This window comes from Mya arenaria, chromosome 4 (assembly GCF_026914265.1).
Source record: "Mya arenaria isolate MELC-2E11 chromosome 4, ASM2691426v1".
Lineage (NCBI taxonomy): Eukaryota > Metazoa > Mollusca > Bivalvia > Myida > Myidae > Mya > Mya arenaria.
Genome location: NC_069125.1, coordinates 20,983,102 through 20,995,195, shown reverse-complemented (window position 1 = coordinate 20,995,195; position 12,094 = coordinate 20,983,102). Strand labels below are relative to the sequence as shown.

The window sequence follows — 12,094 nt, the reverse complement described above, 5'->3', positions numbered from 1 at the left end:
CAGCCAAGGAAACCTCAATGCTATCAAAAGGACCTGGCGGTTCAGGTTTGAAAAACAAGTAACATACAGGTTTTATTGCCAAAATTGCACACTTAAGTCTGACATATCAATCCGAAAGTCAGTATCTGACACATTTGTATATGACAAGAAAATATAGTTCAAGAATTGAAATATACCTGCCACACAAGCTACCCGTAATTCATCTTAGAGTTCGGACAATCTAAAAATTCGGACATCCATTATTATTTTCAAAAATAATTTATTTTAGGTACCTAATTTTCGGACACCCAACGGACATCGATTGTAACTTTTACAGCTACTAAGTCTCACAGACCAAAATTATTGATCTTTTTCGTTACAATGCCTGGGTAGATTACCTAACCGTATACATCACTGTGATAAGTTAGTTAGTTACTACCCATCCTAATCGATTTATTGCCTTTTGAAAAGGATGTGTGATATATTTAATGGAGGATTATAGAAACAACAAGGGCAATCAAGAGATTAAGAAAACACAGACATGACATGTTTGTAAAATGATCCGCCAATAAACTTTGAAACTTGTACCACACTTATAATATAGACTTTATGAAGCAACAATCGTACAGTAATACTCATTGAAACATCAATAGAACAATAAAAGTCAACACATTCAATGATACAGGTTACTATTTAATGTGATGAATTAAAGTTAGAAATGCAATACTTAAGTTAGAATCGAAAAACACCACCCAGACACATTAATCCTGCATAGCAATATCCATGCTCTCCATGAGATCCTCGTGGGTATAACTGAGAGTTATGTGACGTCACACAATTTGACTGTTTGATCTGAAGCCGATAAAAGGTGTTTATTCATTTCAATGCATGTCATTTCAATGCATGTATAAAATGGTGTTGAATGGGATTTTAATTAACTTGATGAAGGAGTTACACTTATAGGTGTAATAACCATTGATAACTACGGATAAATTAATAAGTGGTAAAATGTAGACATGAAGAAAAAAGGCAGGTTTACCATACATGTAGATAAAATGTAAAAATGGTTATTTTCTATGAATTCGGAGAGTGAAAAATTAATTATTTCAAGGTGTCCGAACTCTTAAGGTGAAGTACGGTAAATACATTCAGAAATCCAACTCTAATATTGTCAACTTTACGTACTTACATTTCGTAACAAATGCTTTTCGTACCCAAATCACATTTTTTTTTCAGGGAAAAATAGGTTAGGGTCGGCAGGAAAAAATAGGGTCGGTCGGGTAACCTGAAACAGACCTATTTTTTTTATTTGGTCTAAGTCAATATTGCAGCGAATACATCATGTATTGCATTGAAACTTTATACATGTTCTTCCAACCATTCAACCTTCTTAATTAATCAAGTAAGATAACTCCAATCTTGCATATGATATAAATTTTGCCCCTTTATTATTCGACTTAGCAATAATGGTTAGAGTTTTGCATGTTAGCAGATGTAAGTCAATAACTCGGCAATTTCTTGATGTGTTATATTGAAACTTTAAACAATCAAGTATGATAACGCTATCTTGTATATAATACAAATTTTGCCCCTTTATTATTTGACTTAGAAATTCTCGGTAAGGTTTTGCATTTAATCTTATTTTACAGTGATCCATGCATGTTTCATTTAAACTTTGCAATTCTAACCTTAAATAGGCGGAATAGTTGAGCGTGATGTCTCTGTGACAGCTCTTGTTATTATTATGCCCCCCTTCGAAGAAGAGGGGTACATTGCTTTGCACATGTCCGTCAATAGGTCGGTTGGTCGGTCGGTCGGTAGACCAAAGTTTGTCCGAGTGATAACTCAACAATTCCTGGACGTATGGTCACCAAACTTGACATGAAGGTTGGGCCTGACCAGTAGATAACCCCTATTTTGGGGCTCATCTGGTCAAAGGTCAAGGTCACAGTGACCTTTAATGGTAAAATAATTTTAAAGCTTGTCCGAGTGATAACACAACAATGCCTAGACCTATGGTCATCAAACTTAATAAGGAAGTTGGGCCTGACTGGTAGATGATCCCAATTGTTTTTGGGGTCATCGGGCCAAAGGTCAAGTTCACAGTGACCTTGAATGGTAAAAGGTTGTCTGAGTGATATCTCGACAATGCCTGCACCCATGGACCTCATACTTGACATGGAGGTTGGGCCTGACCAGTAGCTGACCCCTATTGTTTTTGGGGCTCATCGGGCCAAAGGTCAAGGTCACAGTGACCTTGAATGGTAAAAGATTGTCGGAGTGATAACTTGACAATGCCTGCACCCATGGCCCTCATAATTGATTTGGGGGTTGGGTCTGACCAGTAGATGACCTCTATAGTTTTAAGGGCTAATCGGGTCAAAGGTCAAGGTCACAGTGACCTTGAATGGTAAAAGGTTGTCCAAGAGATAACTTAACAATGCCTGCACCCATGGCCCTCATAATTGACTTGGAGGTTGGGCCTGACCAGTAGATGACCCCTATTGTTTTTGGGGCTCATCGGGCCAAAGGTCAAGGTCACAGTGACCTTGAATGGTAAAAGATTGTCCAAGTGATAACTCGACAATGCCTGCACCCATGGCCCTCATACTTTATTTGGAGGTTGGGCCTGACCAGTAGATGACCTTTATTGTTTTTGGGGCTCATAGGGTCAAAGGTTAAGGTCACAGTGACCTTGAATGATAAAAGGTTGTCCAAGTGATAACTCGACAATGCCTGCACCCATGGCCCTCATACTTGACTTGGAGGTTGGGCCTGACCATTAGCTGACCTCTATTGTTTTTAGGGCTAATCAGGTCAAAGGTCAAGGTCACAGTGACCTTGAATGGTAAAAGGTTATCCAAATGATAACTTAACAATGCCTGCACCCATGGCGCTCATAATTGACTTGGAGGTTGGGCCTGACCAGTAGCTGACCCCAACTGTTACCATATTGTTTTTGAGGGTCATCGGGCCAAAGGTCAAGGTCACAGTGACCTTGAATGGTAAAAGGTTGTCCATGTGATAACTCGACAATGCCTGCACCCATGGCCCTCATGCTTGATTTGGAGGTTGGGCTTGACCTGTAGATGGCCCATATTGGTTTTGGGGGTCATCGGGCCAAAGGTCAAGGTCACAGTGACCTTGAATGGTAAAAGGTTTCCAAGTGATAACTTGACAATGCCTGCACCCATGGCCCTCATACTTGACTTTGAGGTTGGGCCTGACCAGAAGATGACCCCTATTGTTTTGGGGGCTCATAGGGTCAAAGGTTAAGGTCACAGTGACCTTGAATGATAAAAGGTTGTCCAAGTGATAACTCGACAATGCCTGCACCCATGGCCCTCATAATTGACTTGGAGGTTGGGCCTGACCAGTAGCTGACCCCTATTGTTTTTGGGGCTCATAGGGTCATAGGTCAAGGTCACAGTGACCTTGAATGGTAAAAGGTTGTCCAAGTGATAACTCAACAATGCCTGCACCCATGGCCCTCAAACTCGACTTTGAGGTTGGGCCTGACCAGTTGATGACCCCTAATTGTTTTGGGGGTCATTGAGCCCAAGGTCAAGGTCACAGTGACCTTGAATGGTAAAAGGTTGTGCGAGTGATAACTCAACAATGCCTGCATCCATTGCCCTCAAACTTAACTTGGAGGTTGGGCCTGACCAGTAGATGACCCCTATTGAGTTTGGTGGTCATTGGGCCAAAGGTCAAGGTCACATGTAGCTTGAATGGTAAAAGGTTGTTCGAGTTATAACTCGACAATGCCTGCACCCATGGCCCTCAAACTTGACTTTAAGGTTGGGCCTTACCAGTAGATGACCCCTATTGTTTTTTGTGGTCATGGGGTCAAAAGTCAAGGTCACAGTGACCTTGAATTGTAAAAGGTTGATCACGTGATAACTTGACAATGCCTGCACCCATGGCCCTCAAACTTGAATTGGAGGTTGGGACTGACCAGTAGATGACCCCTATTGATTTTAGGGGTCAAAGGTCAATGTCACAGTGACCTTGAAAGCAAACTCCCCAATTCCTGGACATATGATCATCAAACTTGATGGGTCTAGTTCACAGTGACCTTGATTGCAAAAATGTTTTAAGTGATAATTGGACATTGCCTGCACCCATGGCCCTCAAACTTGACTTGGAATTGTGTCTGACCTGTATATGACCCCTTATGATTTTAGGGGTCATCAGGTCAAAGGTCAAGGTTACAGTGACCTTGAACGAAAAAAGCTTGTCTGTGTGATAACTTGTCAATGCCAGCACCCATGGCCCTCAAACTTAACATTTAGATTTTTGGTGACCAGCTGATGATTCCTATGAATTTTGAGGTCATAGAGTCAAACGTCATGGTCATAACACACTCTATCCTCAAACTTTGAATGGTCATAATCTTAAAACTGCCTCAACGGCATCCAATGGCAGTGTCAAATCAGCTGTCATTTCGGTCCATGCATTTTTCATTCAATTGTCCAAATAATCCTGACAACATGGCGCTCAAGGGGGGGGGGGGGACATAATGTTTGACAAACAACTCTTGTTATTATTATTATACCAATGCTTCACAAAGTGAAATGGGGTCTATATAGGAATCACATGCTATATCACGTTCATCCTTTTTGTCCTGTCCATATATTTCTCATTTATGGTCAAATTTAAAAATGGCTTCATTGTAGTTTCCCTACTATATGCCCACCAAAAGTAGAAGTGACTTTCTCCCACCTCAGATAAGTAGATCCATTAATTTAACCATGCTAGAAATTCTTATCTTGCCCACGGGCAAAGATAAAATGCCCATATGGAACTTCTTTTTAATGGTCGCCACATTGTAATTACCTCCCTTGTTGAAGACTGTCGTCTGTAGCGCATCATGGAAACCTTGTCTTGTGGCAATATTTAGAACGCTAGTTAATTATTTATCGCTTCAAATGTCACCAGAAAACAATTTTCACGTACCTTTCAAGAAATAATGCTTCACTTTTCTTAGAACAATTTTAAGACCAATCAGACCATTTACATACTCTGAATCACTGCGCAAATATCCATGACAACCACGAATGATCGCATATCCGTACGCAATTATTTTCATTAAGCACAAAAGAGTTCCAGCCAAAAAATTTTTTTTTACTTAATTTTCTTTAACTGAGGTGGGAGAAAAAGCATCTACCATAGCCGCTCGTGTAAGATAGGTTCATCCCGACACTCGCGCAGGGTGTTTTGCGGAAACTCTGTAAACCTCGTTTCCACAAAACACCCTACGCTCGGGTGGGAATGAACCTATCTTACACTCTCGGCCATGGAAGATACTTATAATCATGCATGAGGATGTGTCGGCGCACAAGACTGGTGTCCCTAGCTTAACAGTTAAGGTCACAGCATCCTTCTGAACTTAGTATGTTTTCATATTTAAACCTTACTGATAATAGTTTGTGTCCCGCCCTTATCTTTGTCATACCATGTCAAATTTTGAAATAATTTGGCAGAAGTGACCACAATATAATATGGACATGTTGCACATAAGACCCCAGTCCCTACTTTCAATGTCAAGTTATAAAATTAATCACATTCTGTGATAGCTCTAGTTCACAATATTTAGATATAGATAATTTTGGGGGGATGGGATACTTATTGTTCAATGAAATTCAAGATCAATTTTAGCCACTTTCCATTTAATCACTATAGGTGTATGATTTGGAAAGTATTAGTAGTAAAAATAACTTAATGACAAAATACTGCTGCTGTTACCGCAGAAACTAAAACCAGTCAACCAGTCAGGCCTAAAAAAATAATATGTCTGTTTCCTGTAACCGACCGACCGTAATTTTTTACCGCTGACCGCAATTTTTTTATACCCCAAAATTCGAAGTCTGATTTTTAGTGATCTCTGGCCTGTGATGACAACAATAATTTAGTAGTGTCCAAATCGTCACATAGTTACAAATGTTTCCGGTTTGACAAGTTGAAACAATGGCAAAAATCTTAATGGCTGTATGCGTCAGTTTTGACCCGGGATATTTCGGTGTGAGAGTCGGTATCATCTGAAAGGAGCCTCATTGCATGATCTGAATGTTTGTTTAACCCGCAAGAGCAATTAACACCCGAAGTGACAAGTGATTATCGATCTGGAATCTGATCAGTAACCATGTCAATTAGCAGCACTCTAAACTCAATGACGTAATATTAACTCCGTCCATTATGCAAATTAACGAATACCTTCCGCTTTTTCGCTAAGTGCGATGGTTTTGAAAAACAACAATGCTAAGATATATTTTGTTCATTTATTTTAAGCTGTTTTATTATATCTCCGGTTAATTAAAAAAATATTCTTATAAGTTTTTAATGAGTTAACGGAAAAATAAACATTTTTCGTACCACATGGTCTAAAAAGTGCGGGAAATAGGTGCACGCTAACTTCCTGTCAATTTTAATGAAAGTGAAAGGAGAACTGCGTAGATCGTTGTCAGTGTTATAGTTAAGTTCTATAACAAAACAGAATTGTATAACAGTTATGGTTATGCCATTTATAAAAAATACAATGTTGCAATACTTGCAATAGGAACGTTGAATGTTTTTGTTTACTTCCAGAAAAAAAGATAAACTTGAAAGTGAAACTGAAAGTTAAAGTAAGAAAGATGTCGTTGCAATTAAACAATCGCTGGTGCATATTGGAATTTGACAAGGATGCACTGGGTTACATAACAAAGATGCATTAACTAAATAATATGTTTGTCAGAGTCAGAACATATTTTTCCAAGTTTTGACTCTGGGATTTTTTTAACTACCGTAGTCCAGTCAAGTCCAGAAAAGGAAAAAAAAACAAGGTCATCTATTGAAGGTTATATTGATTATTTTTCATCGTGCTTGAGATTTTTACAGAATGAACAGTGGATCTAATACAGCAGATCTTTTAAAAACACTGGAAATTGTTAAAAAAAATAAGTTGTGGAAACTATTTAAGGTACTGGACGTGTACTAGTTTTGCTATTTTACTGTTTAAAAAAGAAAATGGTATTAATTTTTTATTAGTCAGTCTAAGCTTTTTTGAAACTGATTTTGGTCTATTTAAACATATTCCAGTCCAATCTATTATTTTACACTGTTCGCTGCCGAGTCAGCAGGTAAGGTTTAAGTCACGGTCTAAGCAATGAACAGCGTAGACCATGGGTCTACACTGGTCCCAAAGATCTGTACAATTCTGACAGCGCTCTAAGAGTTAAATGGTTTAGTCATTGATTCTAGTCATTTATCAATCGAGTACTGATCTATATATGTTTTGTGGAGATTCTTGCCTGTTCTTGTTGTAACAGCATTTTATTTTATAATAGTTGTCATGTACATTTAATTGTTATTATTGTCTAAATGTTATTTGATTCACTCTTTCACTGGGTTATATTTGCAAAGTGTTAAGATGAACTGCTTCCCTGGTGAACATACTGACAATGCTCAAAATTGCACATAATGTTGCCACCGCTGGGAGTCGAACCCATGGCTTACCCTTCAACAGGATGCATTCTTTTACTGAAATACATGTACAATGGCTGTCAAGCTAGCAGTTTAAGCTTATTAGTGGCAGAAAGATTGAATCTATATATCACACTGAATTCTTTTTAAAATAATTCACCTGAAATAAACATGAATATTGGATCATTCTGACATTTAAAAAAAAATCAAAAAAAAAATCCCTACCTACCGACCCATCTTTTTTTCAGCATGTTACAGGAAACAGACATATTTTTTTTTTAGGCCTCAGTAGAGAGCAGTGGGGACCAGTTTATGGGAGAAAAAATGGACCAGTCTCTCTCTGCTGGTTCCGATTCAGTGCAAGGTGAAAAGAAAGTGCGTGTTCAAACATCAGATGGGAGACAGGTAAGGTGCTGTTTATAAGTTCAGTTAGGTACATAATTAAAGCAGACAGTTGCATAGCATGAATGAAACTTTTTCTGGTTTAATAAAGTCTGCATGTCATTGTGATAAAAAAGAGACTATAAGGACCTTGTCAAGTTACTTTATTCTATTGTGCTCTGTTACAGATCAAGTAAATGACCCGGAGTTAAGCTGTGTTCAAAGTGCTATGAAATCAATTATTTTAAAGTGGACATTTTTCAGCTTTCAGAACTGCAATTTACTCATTTTAACAGAAAATAACAGCTAAATGTAATTATGTAGCATTTATTACAAACAATAAATCATGCACATGTTTAGACACCACAAACTGGAAAGCATTCCTCATCTCGAGAATAGTTTTCTGTATCTTTCGCTGTTCTTATAATGGCAGGTGATGTTGACTCTTGTCAAAGATGTGACATACTCAGAACTGCGGAAGTTAATGTATGATGCGGTAGGGGTCCAGGCAGATTGCCAGAAAATCCGCATTGGTTTCCCACCAAAACTGTTAGAGGGGAATGAGGATACACTGCTTGATATCAAACATGGGGACAAGATCACCCTTGAGGTTCTACTGGATAAAGCACCGGATGTGAAGAGTTAGTTGATAGAGTTTATATACTGTCTCTTCATTCTTTAAGAAATAATTGCCATTAGCCAACATATTTTAAAACATAAACAAATACTTATGTCATAGAAATGTATGAAGTTCTACAAAAAAACAAGATACAAGAAACAAGACACAAGAATCTTTATTAAAGTCTGGTATATGATAACAAGCAATAGCTCAGTGAGCTATTTTCCGACATGAATAACAAACATACATAACATAACAAAACATTACCATGAACTGGGACCTGGAAATAAAAGTACATATTTTTAATTAAGTTACATATTTGAAAAAAAAGTATTTACAAGATATGAAAGTTGTAAAACTACCAAGCTGCTGGCCATATAAAAAGTAATAAGGAAAGCAGCAGTAAGTTATTCTTAAATATAAAACAAGTATTAGGACATTAAAAAGACTTATGAACTGCTTAAGATTTTTATAGGCCTCTAAAGTCTCATAGCTGGAAGCGGAATGAGCACCTGTTTGATAACCAGCCATATTGCTCTAGTCACTAGAGAGTAAGTGCGCTTCAAGTATAGAAATTACCTAAAATCAGTCAAAGACTTTTTCACTCAATAATTTTAGAATCCTTTGTCCAATCATCACCAAATTTGGTCAGAATGTGTATGGGCATATCATATTATAATGTGTATAGCGCAGATAAAATGCAGGCAAAAAATATGAGTAAAATGGGGTAAAACCAGAGATAGGATGCAATGAAAAAACGTCAAAATCAGCAGTGGCTACTGATTTTATTGAATCATGAAAATGGCAAAGGTTATTAAATAGTACTGTACCTGTACATAAATAATAAGATATATTAAAATAACAATAGCACCAGTGGTATAAAGCACATCAATAGTTAATTGCACTATTACATAATATATAAACAACAATTTCATCCCAATGTCGCTTTTCTTGAAACCCTTAAATTATTTGTCATGAATTTTAAAAGCAACAGTGGTATATTGTATGTACATAATGTAAATGTTCTCAACATGTCAATACTGACATAAATCATTGTTCGGTTAGGTGTGCCTGAGGGGGTGTTGGCTTTCATTGTCAAACCTACTTTTGGTATAGGGCTGTAACGATTCATCAGTGCATCGCGAAATCGCAATTTGGTATCCGATGATATACTGTATCGTATTGTAAAAAATCGTGTGTATCGCGTATCGTTAGATTCGTTATCTCGACATAAGATTTGTATGCTTAAAACACTTTCCAAACATCTTTGCACGATCCAGTCAATTTGTTAACATTCATTTTTAACTGTCAAAACACCGAAAGCCACTTCAGCCGCATTTTCGCAAACAGCAGGTAGAGCTAGCAAAATACGTTACAACTAGTTATCTTAATTATCTACTCCGTGTTTATTTTTCAAACTAAAATAAAAAATGAAAATAAAATTATTAAAAAATATGCAATTTGAATTTCTTTTTTTAATTTAATTTACAAAAGATATGAAAAAGACTGGAATCTGCGAGCTAGCTGTATGAGAAAATGCGGCTGAAGTGGCTTTCGGTGTTTTGACAGTTTTCAGTCGTCTGCAAAGTGAAGAATGGCGGAAGGAAATACTACCGGTAGTAAAGAGATCCCTATAGAAATGCGCCGGCAAAATATAAGTGCAAAGCTTGGGAGAACTTTGGTTTTGCAAAGTCAGACAATAAACTAGTAATATACGCTTATATATATGTGTCAATGCCTGTAAAAAGGGGTACAAAGGTGCAAAAATTACATTTGCAGTTTTTGGTAATTATTGATAGAGTACATCATTAGAAACATTTTGGCGAAAATTTGAGGTCAAAATCTTACATACTTTTGTTGTTATGACGATTTAAAGAAGCACAGGGGTCAATAAATTGTTCCATGAAAGTGTCAAAAAGTGTCATATTTTTTTAGATATAGAAATAAAACAAAACCTGTTTTTTCATGTCTTCATATAATTTGTAGTTATATCTTATACATAAAATAACATATTATTGAACTGGTGACAAAATTCTTGTAAAATCATGATAAAAGTTTTGAATGGCAATGAAAATGTTACCATGACAACCACAATAAAATGCAATTTAATATATAACATAAAGGGATCACACATGCATCTTTTAAAAAGTACTTAAATTGCCCAAGTATGGGCAGTCACTTTACAATATATTAAAAAAAAAAAGTCACAATGATAAAAACTTTCATTGCTATGGTGATTTAAGACCAAGGGGAATAAGTGTCCAAAACCTTTCCTATTATCGAAATATTCAGAAAATGTACATCAATAAATAGGTATTGTCATGTATCTATGCATTTTGTAGCTATGCTCATTATACACAATATAATTTCACTAATGGACAAATCTTGTTTAAAAAAAAAAAATGTAACAAATATATACAGAAATGTTGCCATGGCGACAAAAATACAAACTAGTTTATTTATTGTCTCTGTACATGTTGTGGAATTATATTTCTTATAACAATATTAGTTAACTTAATGCAATATTATATCTATATATATAATAAATATAATAACATTAAGAAACAGTTGTAACCATGGCAACCATAAGTATCTATTTTCAATACATTACATGTAAAAATCAATTCTACAAGATAACCAAATGACAATAAAAATTGATGATATAAGCATAAGAAAATTATCACTTCATCATTTGTTAATAGTCAATGTTACTGTAACTTGATGAAAAAAAATATATAAGGGTATTAGCTAAAGAGTTATGGAAGGTTGCTGCACCCTGTTCTTTTTTGGAAGCACCCATCATGAAGAGCAAGATTGGCAACCTCCTGCCTTCATAGAATAACAAGAGCACCGCGAAACGGAGCATTATACGCCCGAAGAAGATTCGGCTTGAGGTCTTTAATAAACATTGAGGTTATGCTAGTATACTGCTTACTAGGTGTGAAGTGTTTACAACAAAGGCTTAAACTTCCAATATTGAAACTTTAATGATACTTAAGTTAGCAGTGCTAATAAAAACCTTTGTTCAACAGTATTTTTTTACAACATAGAATAATTGTAAAACAACATACATACTGGTAAGTAGTGCAATGAAGGATGTACTAATATGGAATCAGATTTTATGAAATGAAATATTTTTATAAAAAAAATATAATATCTGAAACTTCCTTAGAAAATCTGAGAATACAAGTTTAAAAGTAGCAGGACTTGGAAAGTGCTCACAACACATCCTTTTAATGTAGCAATAATTTTTATAAAGTTATCTAAAAATTGCTTTATTGGTTACAAAGTTGTGGCTAGGACACGTTTTCTAAAAATTCCTTTATTAGTAGTAACACAAAGTTGTGGCCTGGACACGGAATTGCTAACGGAATTGCTAACGCCCCCCAGTGAAATTAGCCTTTGAGGTATGGACCTGGAAAGCATGCTTGACAAATCCTTTTAATGTAGAGATGATTTGTATAAAGTTATTTGAAAATTGCTTTAGTAGTAACCCAGTTATGGCCTGGACATGGAATTGCTAACGCCCCCCCCCCCCCCATGGTGATTCTAGTGTTTGAGGTATGGACCTGGAAATTGCGCGCGACACATCCTTTTAATGTAATGATGCTTTGTATAAAGTTATTTGAAAATGACTTTATTATTGACCAA

At 36.4% G+C, this 12,094-nt stretch overlaps 1 protein-coding gene across 1 annotated transcript in view; it reads left to right on the top strand.

The window, feature by feature from the left end:
• LOC128230402 (deubiquitinating protein VCPIP1-like) overlaps nucleotides 1-12,094 on the top strand; it is a 117,965-nt gene that overhangs the window by 74,865 nt on the left and 31,006 nt on the right. The window contains exons 12-13 of the mRNA XM_052942630.1: nucleotides 7,726-7,848; nucleotides 8,258-8,465. Coding sequence (XP_052798590.1) covers nucleotides 7,726-7,848; nucleotides 8,258-8,465 — 331 coding nt within the window. The remainder of the gene's footprint in view (nucleotides 1-7,725; nucleotides 7,849-8,257; nucleotides 8,466-12,094) is intronic.